The 13,626-nt window shown below is 41.0% G+C and overlaps 1 protein-coding gene and 1 pseudogene across 1 annotated transcript in view; both read left to right on the top strand.

Annotated features, from left to right (window-relative positions):
- Positions 1-13,626, top strand: part of ECT2L (epithelial cell transforming 2 like) — a 94,948-nt gene that overhangs the window by 32,312 nt on the left and 49,010 nt on the right. Inside the window, exons 4-7 of the mRNA XM_064360628.1 lie at positions 3,899-4,151; positions 5,639-5,807; positions 7,901-8,039; positions 12,459-12,624. Coding sequence (XP_064216698.1) covers positions 3,899-4,151; positions 5,639-5,807; positions 7,901-8,039; positions 12,459-12,624 — 727 coding nt within the window. The remainder of the gene's footprint in view (positions 1-3,898; positions 4,152-5,638; positions 5,808-7,900; positions 8,040-12,458; positions 12,625-13,626) is intronic.
- On the top strand, positions 10,683-11,795 carry LOC105732445 (large ribosomal subunit protein uL18-like; annotated as a pseudogene).

Genomic DNA, 13,626 nt, shown 5'->3' with positions numbered 1-13,626 from the left:
ACTGCCACGTATGCACCTATGCAACAACCTTGCATGTTTTTCACATGTACCCCAAAACCTAAAATGCAATAAATAAAAATAAAAAACAGTTCTTTCATGGTTACCATAGAGATTACAACATATACCCTTGTATTAATATCTTACCATAGAGATTACAACATATAGCCTTATATTAATATTATCTTACCATTTCGAAGACAATGCAAGGAGCATAGAACCCTTTAAATTCATTTACCCTCCTCTCAGTTTCTGTGCATTTTTTATTAAAAAATTTTTTATTTTATATATACTAATAACTACTGATAGCCTACTGTTGACCAGAAGACTTACTGATAACACTAACAGTCAATTAACCCACATTTTGTATGATATATGTATCATATACTGTATTCTTCAATATGGCAAGCTAGAGAACAGAGATTTATTTAAAAATTCATAAAATATATTTACTGTTAAGTGGAAGTGGATCACTGTAAAAATCTTCATCCTTATCTTCACGTTGAGTAGGCTGAGGAAGAGGAGGGGTTGGTCTTGCAGTCTTGGGGGTGGCAGAATGGAAGAAACTGTGTACAAATGCACCCATGCAGTTCAAACCATTGTTCAAGGATTAAGTGTATAAAATAAACAACACAAACACATATCTCACAAATCTTTATTACTATTGACTTATGTAGTCAATATTTATATGTAACCATAGTTTTATTTTTTCTGTAGCTCCTTTTCTTCTGTTCCTGCATCTCTGAGTTTCCATTTGGGATCATTTTTCTTTTGCATTCTATTTCATATTACCTCTAGTGCAAGTGTGCTGCTGATAAATTCTCTTAGTTGTGTGTCTGAAAGTATTTCATCTTCATACTTAGAGGATATTTTAATAAGAAATTTGAATTCTAGGTTGGCACCTAATTTTTTAACAGAACTTTGAAAATATTCCATTGGTTTTTTTCTTGAGAAGTCAGAAGTTTTATTGTTGATCCTTTAAAGGTAACATTTCTAACATCTCTAGCTGCTTTTCAGACTCTTTCTTTAATTTTCAGTAATGCCGTTGTGATATACCTAGGGGCGTGTGTGTGCCTGTGTGTGTGTGTGTGCGCATCTATCTTGTTTTGTGTTTTGCAGTGATTTTTGAGTCTGAGACTTAATGTCTTTCATCAGTTTTGAAACGTTCTCAGATGTTATTTCTTCATATTGATTCTGTCCCGTTCTCTTTCTCCTAGGATTCTAATACTTATAGGTTGGAAAGATTCACCATGTCCCATAACTTTCATATTCTTTTATACACATTTTTCATTTCTGTGACCTTCACTATTTCAGTCTGGGTTTTCTTTGGACCTATCTTTTGGTTTACTATTTCTTTCGCTAGATTCTAATATGATCTTAAACCCACCCACTGAGTTATACATTCCAGTTAATATATTTCTCAGTTTTAGGATATTGATTTAATTCTTTTGCTAAAATTTTCCACCTAGTCATTTATTTTAGATATATTAATTATAGAGTATTTATTTCCCCAAAGTTCATATCTGGTAATTACAACATTTGGATTACCTGAGGATCTCTCTGCAGTTACTAAAAACCAAAAAGAAGAAACAAAAGATCCTTGTCTATTGTGTGTTCTAGTTGATTTTGATTGAGTACCAGATACTGAGTTTACAAAATTGATGTAATCCTTTGAGTCTCTGGGTGATGTTATCTTCCTCTAGAATTTCCTTTTGCTTCTGGCCTAACTGCTAGGAACAGATCATACAAATCCAGTCAAGGAATGAGATATTTCAAAGCTGGCTTCAGACTTTGTGAGAGTTGTCTAATTCAGTATTATCCTTCCTGAAAATAATTTTTTTTTTTTTTAAATTCAAGACAGAGTCTTGCTCTGTTGCCCAGGCTGGAGTGCAATGGCATGATCTCAGCTCACTACAACCTCTGCCTCCTGGGGTCAAGTGATTCTCCTGCTTTGGCCTCCCGAGTAGCCGGGATGACAGGCATGCACCACCATGCCTGGCTAATTTTTTGTATTTTTAGTAGAGACAGGGTTTTACCATGTTAGCCAGGATGGTCTTGATCTTCTGACCTCGTGATCTGCCCACGTTGGCCTCCCAAAACAGAAAAGAATCTCAGCTGAAAGCTGGTATGATTACCAAGGCTCTCCTTAATGGGCCCTAAATTTCCATTTGTGTCCTCTCTTCCCTGTAAGAATGCCCAAGATTCTTTTTTAGCATCTAAGTCTTTTAGTCATAACTTTCTGTTCTGCTTCTCAGGATAACAAGCTTTACTTTGGAACTGACAAATGCTTTGAAATAAAAATTGATGTCAAATATCAGGCTCTTACTTCTCTGGGTTTCCCTTCTTTCCAGGGTCTTGGTTGAACAAGTCCTTATTGCATTGATAGCTCTATAATATAGCCTTCAAATAACTGTTTTTATTATAGTTGGTCTAGATATTTTGTTAGATCAAATCACATGAAATTTTCTGTCTTCATATGTCAAAATGGTTGCATACTGGCAATATTGTATGGTTCAGTCAAAATTATTGTCAATGAGAGGGTTAATCTGAAATAAACTATTCCACTATTGCTAGAAGCTAAATTATCAGAATCTAGTGTTAATGTAACCAAATGCAATTGGAATATTGGATAAGTTTAACAACGATGACTAATACATACATTCACATATAATATATATATTCATCAAATACTATTTTTCCTGTGGAACAAGGTATGCTTCTTCAAAGTCAAGTTCAGATAGTAAGTCAGTAACAGCATTTAAAAACCTTGTATCTGGGCTGGATGTGGTGGCTCATGCCTGTAATCCCAGCATTTTGGGAGGCCGAGGCAGGCAGATCAAGGTCAGATCAAGAGATCGAAACTATCCTGGCCAACACGGTGAAATCCTGTCTCTACTAAAAAAAAAAAAAAAAAAAAAAATTAGCCAGGCATGGTGGTGGGTATCTGTAATCCCAGCTACTCAGGAGGCTGAGGCAAGAGAATTGCTTGAACCCAGGAGGCAGAGGTAGCAGTGAGCCAAGATTGCGTCACCGCACTCCAGTCTGGTGACAGAGCGCGACTCTGTCTCAAAAAAAAATATATATATATAAAATTAAATTATATAAATAAAAACCTTGTTTCTGGCCAGGCACAGTGACTCACACCTGTAATCCTAGCACTTTGGAAGGCTGAAGTGGGTGGATCACCTGAGGTCAGGAGTTCCAGACCAGCCTGGCCAACATGGCGAAACTCCGTCTCTACTAAAAATATAAAAATATGGCCAGGCGCAGTGGCTCATGCCTGTAATCCCAGCACTTTGGGAGACCAAGGTGGGCAGATCACGAAGTCAGGAGACCAAGACCATCCTGGCCAACATGGTGAAACCCCATTTCTACTAAAAATACAAAAATTAGCTGGGTGTGGTGGTGCATGCCTGTAATCCCAGCTACTTGGAGGCCGAGGCAGGAGAATCACTTGAACCAGGGAGTTGGAGGTTGCAGTGAGCCAAGATCATGCCACTGCACTCCAGCCTGGTGACAAAGCGCGACTCTGTCTCAAAAAAAAAAAAAAAAAAATTAGCCAGGGGTGGTAGCACGTAAGTGTAATCACAGATACTTGGGAGGCTGAGGCAAGAGAATTGCTTGAACTCGGAAGGCAGAGGTTGTAGTGAGCTGAGATTGCACCACTGCACTCCAGCCTGGGTGATGGAGTGGGACTCCATCTCAAAAAATAAATAAATAAAACCTTGTATCTTATATAAACATTGTAGAAACAAATGAATTTGCATACAAATTTGCACAGAGGAGATTTTAGTACCAGAAATCTCAGTGTAATGAAAAAGGTATCTGTGTACCTGAAAATATTATTGCTGGAAAACTGTCTGAAAACAATTTGTGACTCCTCTTCCTCTTGTTTCTGAAGGATTGCTTATGGATGCCCAAATGCATCAAGTTCGGATGGTTTCTGCCCTATACTCCAACAGATAACGAGTATGGTGCTTGGAAGCGCCATTACATCGCTTGTGTGTCCCACTTAGACTGGCTGACACCCAGGGAGGCTGCTGCTACTTACGGGACGCTGAACGAACCCAAAACAGAAGATGAGGAACTACTGGAGAGACACAGAGAAAAGTGCCTAAGGAAAAGAATTTGGGAGAAAATTGCACTACGTAGGAGTAAGTAGCATTTTAAAACTTTGTGTCTTATATAAATATTGTAGAAACAAATGGATTCACATACAGATTCCCACAGAGGAAGGCAGCTGTATCTTTCAGAATACTCTGTGGGTGGCAATCTTTAAAGTATTTTCAGAATGAGCTCTTTTTTATTGTGTATTTCAAGTTAATTGACAAGAAAAACAGAAAAACAGATTTCAGACAAAATAAGGTGAAATATCAGTGCCTCCATTGCTATTCTGGCTCCTCTGAGGCTCATAAGACCAAAAACAAGGAGGGGAAAGATGTTTGAACATGGGCAAAAAGCTAATAAATAGGTCCAAAACAGAGGAATTGGGAGTGGTGAAAGGAGGAGGAGAAATGAAAATAAGAATGGAAGCAGGAAAAATGGCATTTAAAAAAGAGAGGAAAGAGAAGACAGCTCTTTCCCCTTTTTTTTTTTTTTTTTTTTTTTTTTTGAGACAAAGTCTCACCCAGGCTACAGTGCAATGGTGCAATCTCGGCTCACCACAGCCTCCGCTTCCCAGGTCTAAGCTATTCTCCTGCCTCAGCCTCCCGAGTAGCTGGGATAATAGGCATGTGCCACCTCGCCCAACTAATTTTTGTAGTTTTAGTAGAGACAAGGTTTCACCACGTTGGCCAGGCTGGTCTTGAACTCCTGACCTCAGACGATACATCCGCCTCAACCTCCCAAAGTGCTGGGATTACAGGTGTGAGCCACCACACCCAGCCATTTCCTCTATCTTTTTAAAGCCTCTCTCTTTCAGTTAAGCCCCTTTTTTATTTTTTATTTTTTTTGAAACAGGGTCTCACTCTGTCACCCAGGCTGTGCAGTGACGTGATTGCTGGCTCACTGCAGCCTCAACTTCTGAGGCTCAAGTGATCCTCCACCTCAGCCTCCCGAGTATCTGGGACCACAGGTGCACACCACCATGCCCTGCTAATTTGTTGTATTTTTAGTAGAGATGGGGTTTCACCATGCTGGTCCTGAACTCCTGGGCTCCAGTGACCCACCCACCCTGGCCTCCCAAGGTGCTGGGATTACAGATGTGAGCCACAACGCCCAGCCTTGGCTAGGCCTTATGCTTTACGCAGCACATAAAAGAAAACGGCAAAATTGATTTGAGTTCTCCCATGCCTTCCTCCCATTAATTCACCCTCTGGTGAGATTGTGATACATAGGAAATTGCTTGAAGACAAGAAAAAGGGCACAAATGAATGTGACACTTATCAATTGATTAACTGGTCTCCACAAGAAAAGAGTTACTTGTTCTCTGAGCTTTGTTTCTTGACCTGAAATGACTGGTAGCTCGCAGCCACAGTGCTCAAAGGATGAGAAATCCAAACCGAGCGTGTGAAAATGGCTATAATTATTGCCATTTGGAACCTTGCCCTGGTACAGCTTTATTTCTGATGCCTTTTTCTGTGTGGACTTGGCTGGGAGAAGTATGAAGTAACCAGCCCCGCTGCTGCTCTTTGTTTTTCAGAGGAGTTATTCAAAGTTCGACCCCCTTGGGTGAGTGGAACGGGCCGCTCTAGCGTGCTAAAGCCCAGATGCCAACCACGCCTCTCCCAGACTGTAAGGGAGCGAGCAGGATCACATGAAGCTTTGGAGAAACAGCTTGTTTTGACATCGTTAGAAACCTTGCCCAAGCAGTAAGTAAAATTCCATCTACTGAAGGCTCAGCACCATCCCCTGATACCAATAATTCATTCTACAATAATTTAGCTAACATGCAGAAATCTTGTGTGGCTCATATCCTGTGAAATATTGGTAGAGATAATTAATTTTCTTCTGTTTTTTTTTTGAGACGGAGTTTTGTTCTATCACCCAGGCTGGAGTGCAGTGGAGCTATCTCGGCTCACTGCAACCTCCAACTCCCTGGTTCAAGCAATTCTACTGCCTCAGCCTCCTAAGTAGCTAGGATTACAGGCATGTGCTAACACACCCAGCTAATTTTTGTATTTTTACTAGAGATGGGGTTTCACCATGTTAGCCAGGATGGTCTTGATCTCCTGACCTTGTGATCCACCCGCCTCGGCCTCCCAAAGTGCTAGGATTACAGGCATGAGCCGCCACACCTAGCTGAGATAATTAATTTTCTAGAACAGTGGTCTTCAACATGCTTTCTGAAGAGGTAAACATATAACATCCAAAACTTACGTTTTAAATATTCTTTTTGTTTGTTTATTTTTGAGATAAGGTCTTGCCACATTGCTCAGGCTGGTGTCAAACTTGTAGGCTCAAGCGATCCTCCCACTGGCCTCCCAGGTAGCTGCAATTACATGCATGCCACTGAGCCTGACTTCACATATTCTCAACTCTGCAATGAAGCTATATTGTGGATGTAGTATATTTTCTGAATAAAGTGATTGAGCAAAAATTGCGTTTTTCCACAAGTGTTTTTTATGAAGTAAGAGTATCCAAATGGTATCCAAATATAACTTCCATTTATATTTGTATGTACAAATATAATTTTATTACCCAAAATAGAGAAACATCAGCTGCATTCAGTTACCAAATCATACTATGCAGTGAAATTACCGGAAATTCAATTCCATCTGACTCTCATAACCATCACAATTGTGCATCTACTTAGAATTTCTTTTTAACTTTTAACTTTGGATTCTAGAGATCATGTAATCTCACTCACCTATGTTTCAAATGAGGAACCTGAGGCCTAGAGAGGTGACATGACTTACCCACATGTCAAAGTGTCAAACACTAGAACCTAAAACTCTAAAATTCCAACAGTCTTTCAACTTCACCCACTGATGCTACATAGGATCTCTATGTGTCTGAACATTTGTGAATGTGTGCACGTACATTTACTTGTCCAAGGCACCTAAAGAATTTTAAGAAGCCAGGCATGGTGGCTCAGCCTATATTCCCAGCACTTTGCAAGGCCGAGGTGGGAGGATCACTTGAACTCAGGAGTTGGAGACCAGCCTAGGCAATATGGTGAGACCCCATCTCTATAAAAAATAAAAAATAGCTGGGTGTAATGGCACACACCTGTGGTCCCAGCTACCTGGGAGGCTGAGATGGGAAAGATTGCTTGAGCCTGGGAGGTTGAGGCTATAGAGAGCTGTGATCACACAACTGCACTCCAGCCTGGGTGACAGAGCAGGACCCTGTCACTTAATATATATATATATAGAAATATATATATATATATATATATATATATATAGAAATATATATATATATTTTATATATATATATATAGAAATATATATATATATATATATATATATTTCTATATATACACTCCTGAGTAGCTGGGACCATACACACACACACACACGAAGTGTATACACACACACATAAAAAGTGTATATGTGAGAGAGAGAGTGTGTGTGTGTGTGTGTGTGTGTGTATGAAGAGATTATTCAGGAAAAACTGAGGCCTAGAAGGAAATTCAGAATCTCTCAGCTACTTTTTAAATATCTTTTGAACCCCCAAATATGTCATTACATTCATTTAAATGCCCAATAAGAGCTAAGTAAGTTCCAAGAGACTGTTGCATCCCACATGTGGCAGAAGAGAGGCTCAGAGAGCAGATTTGGCCTACCCGACCCAGGAGCTCCATTTGCTACTGGCCCCTCAAAACACAGGGAGAAGCTAAGGCATGGAGGCCACATGCCTTGTAGAGTAGAGCTGATGCCCAGAGCACATACGCTGCTCACTCACCAAAACTCAAGGTAAAAGAAAATTAAAACTTCATGTATTTCCTTTTTCTCCTTAGAAGCAATATTTCTGGAAGCCATTCCTACCCTTTATTATCAAAGAAAAATAGGCATGGAGTGTATAAAAACGATGACAGCTCTTCATATGCTCTCCGGCCACACTTCATATTAATATCCTCTCGGATTCCTGCATATGAGGTAGAGTATGTTATGAGACTAGTCCTGTCCTGATTGGTTCTAGACTAGAGGATGTGTGACAGTCTTTTGGCCACCATGTGTATGAAAAATTATTCAACTTCTAAAAGGAAAATCAAGCCAGGTGTGGTGGCACATACCGGTAGTCCCAGCTACTTGGGAGATTGAAGTGGGAGGATCACTGGAGCCCAGGAGGCGGAGACTGCAGTGAGCTGTGATCACACCACCGCACTCCAGCCTAGCCTGGGCAGCAGAGTGAGACTCTATTAAAAAAAAAAAAAAAGCCGGCACGGTGGCTCATGCCTGTAATCCCAGCACTTTGGGAGGCCGAGGAGGGCGGATCACAAGGCCAAGAGATCGAGACCATCCTGGCCAACATGGTGAAATCCTGTCTCTACTAAAAATACAAAAATTAGCTGGGTGTGGTGGCACGTGCCTGTAGTCCCAGCTACTCAGGAGGCTGAGGCAGGGGAATTGCTTGAACTCGGGAGGTGGAGGTTGCAGTGAGCTGAGATCGTGCCACTGCACTCCAGCCTAGTGCCTGGTGACAGAGCAAGACTCTCTTAAAAAAAAAAAAAAAAAAAGAAGAAGAAAAATTTTCATTTTAGGCTGGGCGTATTGGCTCATACCTGTAATCCAAGCACTTTGTAGGCCAAGGCGGGCGGATCACCTGAAGTCAGGAGCTCAAGACCAGCCTGACCAACATGGTGAAACCCCGTCTATAACAAAATTAAAAAATAAATAAATAAATAACAAATTTTAAAAAAAGAAAACAGAAAATTAAAGCCTAGGCGCAGTGGCTCACGTCTGTAATCCCAGCACTTTGAGAGGTCAAGGTAGGTGGATCACCTGAGGTCAGGAGTTCAAAACCAGCCTGGCCAACATGGCCAAACCCCATCTCTACTAAAAGTACAAAAAAAATAGCTAAGTGTGGTGGCACAGGCCTGTAGTCCCAGCTACTGAGGAGGCTGAGGCATGAGAATTGCTTGAACCTGGGAGGCGGAGGTTGCATTGACCTAAGATCAGGCTACTGCACTCCAGCCTGGGTGACAGAGTGAGACAGTCTAAAATAAAATTAAAAAATTAAATAAAGTAAACATAAATCATCTAAGTGAAAATGTATAGACCCGAAATAGTTTTTAAAGTCAGAATTAATGAAGATAATCATAAATCAAAATTATTTGGAAAAGTATTAAAGGCTCAGACTTTTAACTGAAGCCTTTTGAGAGGTGACAACTTACTCAAGTGTTAAAGTTTCAAACACTAGAACCTAAAATCCTAAAATTTCAACACTCTTAGCTTCACCCATTGATGCTACGTGTGGATCTCTGTCTGAGCGTTTGTGAATGTGTCTGTGTATTAGTCTGTTCTCGCACTTCTATAAATAAATACTCAAGACTGGGTAATTTATAAAGGAGATTTAATTGACTCACAGTTTCACATGGCTAGGGAGGCCTCAGGAAACTTACAATCATGGCAGAAGGCTAAGGGGAAGCAAGGATCTTCTTCATATGACAGCAGGAGAGAGAATGAGCAAGAGAAATGCCAGACACTTATGAAACCATCAGAACTCATGAAAACTCATTCAGTGTCACGAGAACAGCATGGGGGAAACTGCCCTCATGATCTAATCACCTCCCACCAGTTCCCTCCCTTGACACATGGGGATGATGGGGATTACAAATCAAGATGAGATTTGGGTGGGAATGCAAAGCCACACCTATCAGTGTGCATGTCCAATACATTTTTGAATTTGTTGCCCTTAATCCAAAAAAGGAGCATGCTGATTAAGAATTACTTTAAAACTTCTCTGGAATTCTCAAATAATTTAATAGTACTATATAACCACCATCTCACAAAAGAAGAATTTCAGAAATCCTGTTTTATGATTTAATTAAGGTACCATTAAACTAAAATATGCTTTCTCTATAATGAAGTTATAGATTTTAATTTTATATGAATAATATGAAGTTATAGATTTTAATTTTAATATGAATAATATAAATTTAAAGGAAGTACAAAGAAGACCTTGGAGGACAATACTATTTATATATGTGGGTGTATATGTATGTATATACGTGTACCTGTATGTATTAATATGCACACATAGGGACATTTACTTAGAAAAGTTTCTATTTGTAACAAAATGGCTCCTTTCAAGATATGAACTCACTTCTTCTGGGCATCTAGGAGTCAGCTCTAATCACTGACAACTGGTGAGCTCAGTGGATCCACATGAAAGCAAGATCAGAGCCTTGATCTCCATGTGGGCCTTAGTTTCCCAGTGCTTAACAGTGCATCACGCTGGCTGGGTATGGTGGCTCACACCTATAATCCCAACATGCTGGGAGGCCAAGGCAGGAGGATTGCTGGGACTACAGGCGAACGCCGCCACCACCACACCCACCTAATTTTTGTATTTTTCATAGAGACTGGGGTTTCACCATGTTGCCCAGGTTGGTCTCAAACTCCTGAGCTCAAGTGATCTGCCAGCCTTGGCCTCTCAGAGTGCTGGGATTACAGGTGTGAGCCACCGTTATGGCTTCTATTACTTTTTAAAAGTTATTTATCCTTTCTGCCCACTAGCACTGCTGGGCCTGCAGGTAGGTCTCTGTCGAACAGCGTATACAGGTCTAGTTGTGCAGGATGGGGTTTGTTGAAGTTGTTCATGAGGTCAAGAGATTGAGACCATCCTGGTCAACATGGTGAAACCCCGTCTCTACTAAAAATACAAAAATTAGCTGGGCGTGGTGGCACACACCTGTAATCCCAGCTACTCGGGAGGCTGAGGCAGGAGAATCGCTTGAACCCGGGAGGTGGAGGTTGCGGTGAGCTGAGATTGAGCCATTGCTCTCCAGCCTGGGCAACAAGAGCGAAACTCCATCTCAAAAAAAAAAAAAAAAGAATAAGGCCTACTTTAAGGATACCATGTGAAATTTAGAAGACGACCAGAGGGTAAAAGTGATTACTATGCTGGGAAACACTTGGTGATACAAGATAAAAATAAATGCAACACACCCAAATATAGGATAATTCATGTAACAAACAGAGATATCATTTGTCATATTGCTTATTCCCATATAGAGGGGGATAGTCTGCGCAGCATATGCACACGAACTGCCAAAATATGGTATGAAGGTTGGCCTGACAAATTCTGCTGCAGCATATTGTACTGGCCTGCTGCTGGCCCGCAGTCTTCTCAATAGGCTTGGCATGGACAAGATCTATGAAGGCCAAGTGGAGGTAACTGGTGATGAATACAATGTGGAAAGCGCTGATGGTCAGCCAGGTGCCTTTATCTGCTATTAGGATGCAGGCCTTGCCAGAACTACCACTGGCAATAATTTTGGCACCCTGAAGGGAGCTGTGGATGGAGGCTTGTCTAACACTCACAGTACCAAACGATTCTCTGGTTATGATTCTGAAAGCAGGAAATTTAATGCAGAAATACACCAGAAGCATATCATGGGCCAGAATGTTGCAGATTACATGCGCTACTTAATGGAAGATGAAGATGCTTACAAGAAACAGTTCTCTTAATGCATAAAGAACAGCGTAACTCCAGACATGATGGAGGAGATGTATAAGAAAGCTCATGCTGCCATACGAGGGAATCCAGTCTATGAAAAGAAGCCCGAGAAAGAAGTTAAAGAGAAGAGGTGGAACCGGCGCAAAATGTCCCTTGCTCAGAAGAAAGACCGGGTAGCTCTAAAGGCGGCAAGCTTTCTCAGAGCTCAGGAGCGGGCTGCTGAGAGCTAAACCAAACAATTTTCTATGAGGATTTTTCAGATAAAGACAGTAAACTATGGACAGCAAAAAGAAAAGGTTATTTATATGTCTTTGTGCATGGTGTACACAAAGATAAAAAGGTTGGAAGAAAATAATCTGATTTTTTTTTTTGAGATGGAGTCTCTCTCTGCCACCCAGGCTGGAGTGCAGTGGTGGTGCCCTCTCAGCTCACTGCAACCTCCACATCCCAGGCTCAGTGATTCTCCTGCCTCAGCTTCCTGAGTAGCTGGGATTACAGGCACGTGCCACCACACCCAGCTAATTTTTGTATTTTTAGTAGAGACGGGGTTTCACCGTGTTGGCCAGGATGGTCTCGATCTCTTGACTTTGTGATCTGACCACCTCAGCCTCCCAGAGTGCTAGGATTACAGGCATGAGCCACTGCGCCTGGCCTAAACTGTTAATAGTATTTATCTCTGAGTGGAGTTACATGTGTACTTAATTTTCTCCTCTTATAATTAGAAATAAACTAATTTTAATAGAAACCAAGGAAGGAGGAAGCTTATCTTCTTCCATAATTTCTGAAAATTCTTTAGAAATCATGGCATATTTTGTATCCATTCTATTTCTTTCACTAATAAATATTCTAAAACAGTGAGTCTCAGCTCCTACAGCTTTGGTTTCATTTTCCAGATGGTAGTGGAGAGCGTGAAGGCTGGTGTCATTTCTGTGGTATACGAACACAGCGTAACCTTGGAGAGCCTGCTTTATCTCATAGAAAAAGCTCTGGATGGGCAGAAGACACAGAGCATGGGAATATTTAGCGATGGAGATAGCAGAGAAATCAATTTAGTCCAAGGTAGGCCTGGGGATTGCTGACAAACAACCATGCAACTTCGTGCTATGCAGTGTTTGTCCACAGTGTGACTTTTGGAGGACTGTTTCAGTTCCAAGTTGCTAAGATGTATTGATTTGGGCTTTATGAACAAAGTGAAGCTTTTTTTTCTTTTTTGATTCAGGGTCTTGCTCTATCACCCAGGCTGGAGTGCAGTGGTGTGACCATGGCTCACTGAAGCCTGGACTTTCCAGGTTCAAGTGATCTACCTACTTCAGCCTCCTGAGCAGCTGGGACCACAGGCGTGTGCCATCACAATGAGCTAATTTTTGTATTTTTTGTAGAGATGGGGTTTTTCCATGTTGCCCATGCTGGTCTCAAACTCCTGGGCTCAAGTGATTCTCCTGCCTTAGCCTCCCAAAGTGCTGGGATTACAGGCGTGAACCACCACACCCAGCCTGTTGGTTGTTTTTTTTCTTTTTGGAGACAGAGTCTCGCTCTGTTGCCCAACGTGAAGTGCACTGGTGTGATCATAGCTCACTGCAGCCTCAAACTCCTGAGCTCAAGTGATTTGTCCTCAGTGTCCTGAGCAGCTGATGCATACAATCATATCAAGCTAATTTCTATTTTTATTTTTTAGAGGTGGGGTTCTACTATATTGCCCAGGCTGGTCTGGAACTCCTAGCCTCAAGCAATCCTTCCATCTCAGCCCCCAACGTGCTGGGATTACAGATGTGAGCCACCGTGCCTGGCCTTCTTTTTAAAATAGTAGCCATTCTAATGGATGTAGTATCTCATTGTGGTTTTGATTTGCATTTATCCGATGATTAGTGATGTCAAGCATCTTTTCATATGCTTGTTGGCCATTTGGACATCTTCTTTAGAGAAATGTCTATTCAAGTCCTTTGCACATTTTTAAAAATTGAGTTGAGTTTTTTCACTGTTGAGTTATAGGAGTTCATATATTCCAGATATTAACTCATTATCAAATATATGACTTGCAAATACTTTCTCCCATTCCATAGG

This window comes from Aotus nancymaae, unplaced genomic scaffold, assembly GCF_030222135.1.
Source record: "Aotus nancymaae isolate 86718 unplaced genomic scaffold, 86718_ANA_hifiasm-v0.15.2.pri h1tg000040l, whole genome shotgun sequence".
Lineage (NCBI taxonomy): Eukaryota > Metazoa > Chordata > Mammalia > Primates > Aotidae > Aotus > Aotus nancymaae.
The sequence above is the reverse complement of the archived record's forward strand: the minus strand, read 5'-3'. Positions and strand labels throughout refer to the sequence as shown.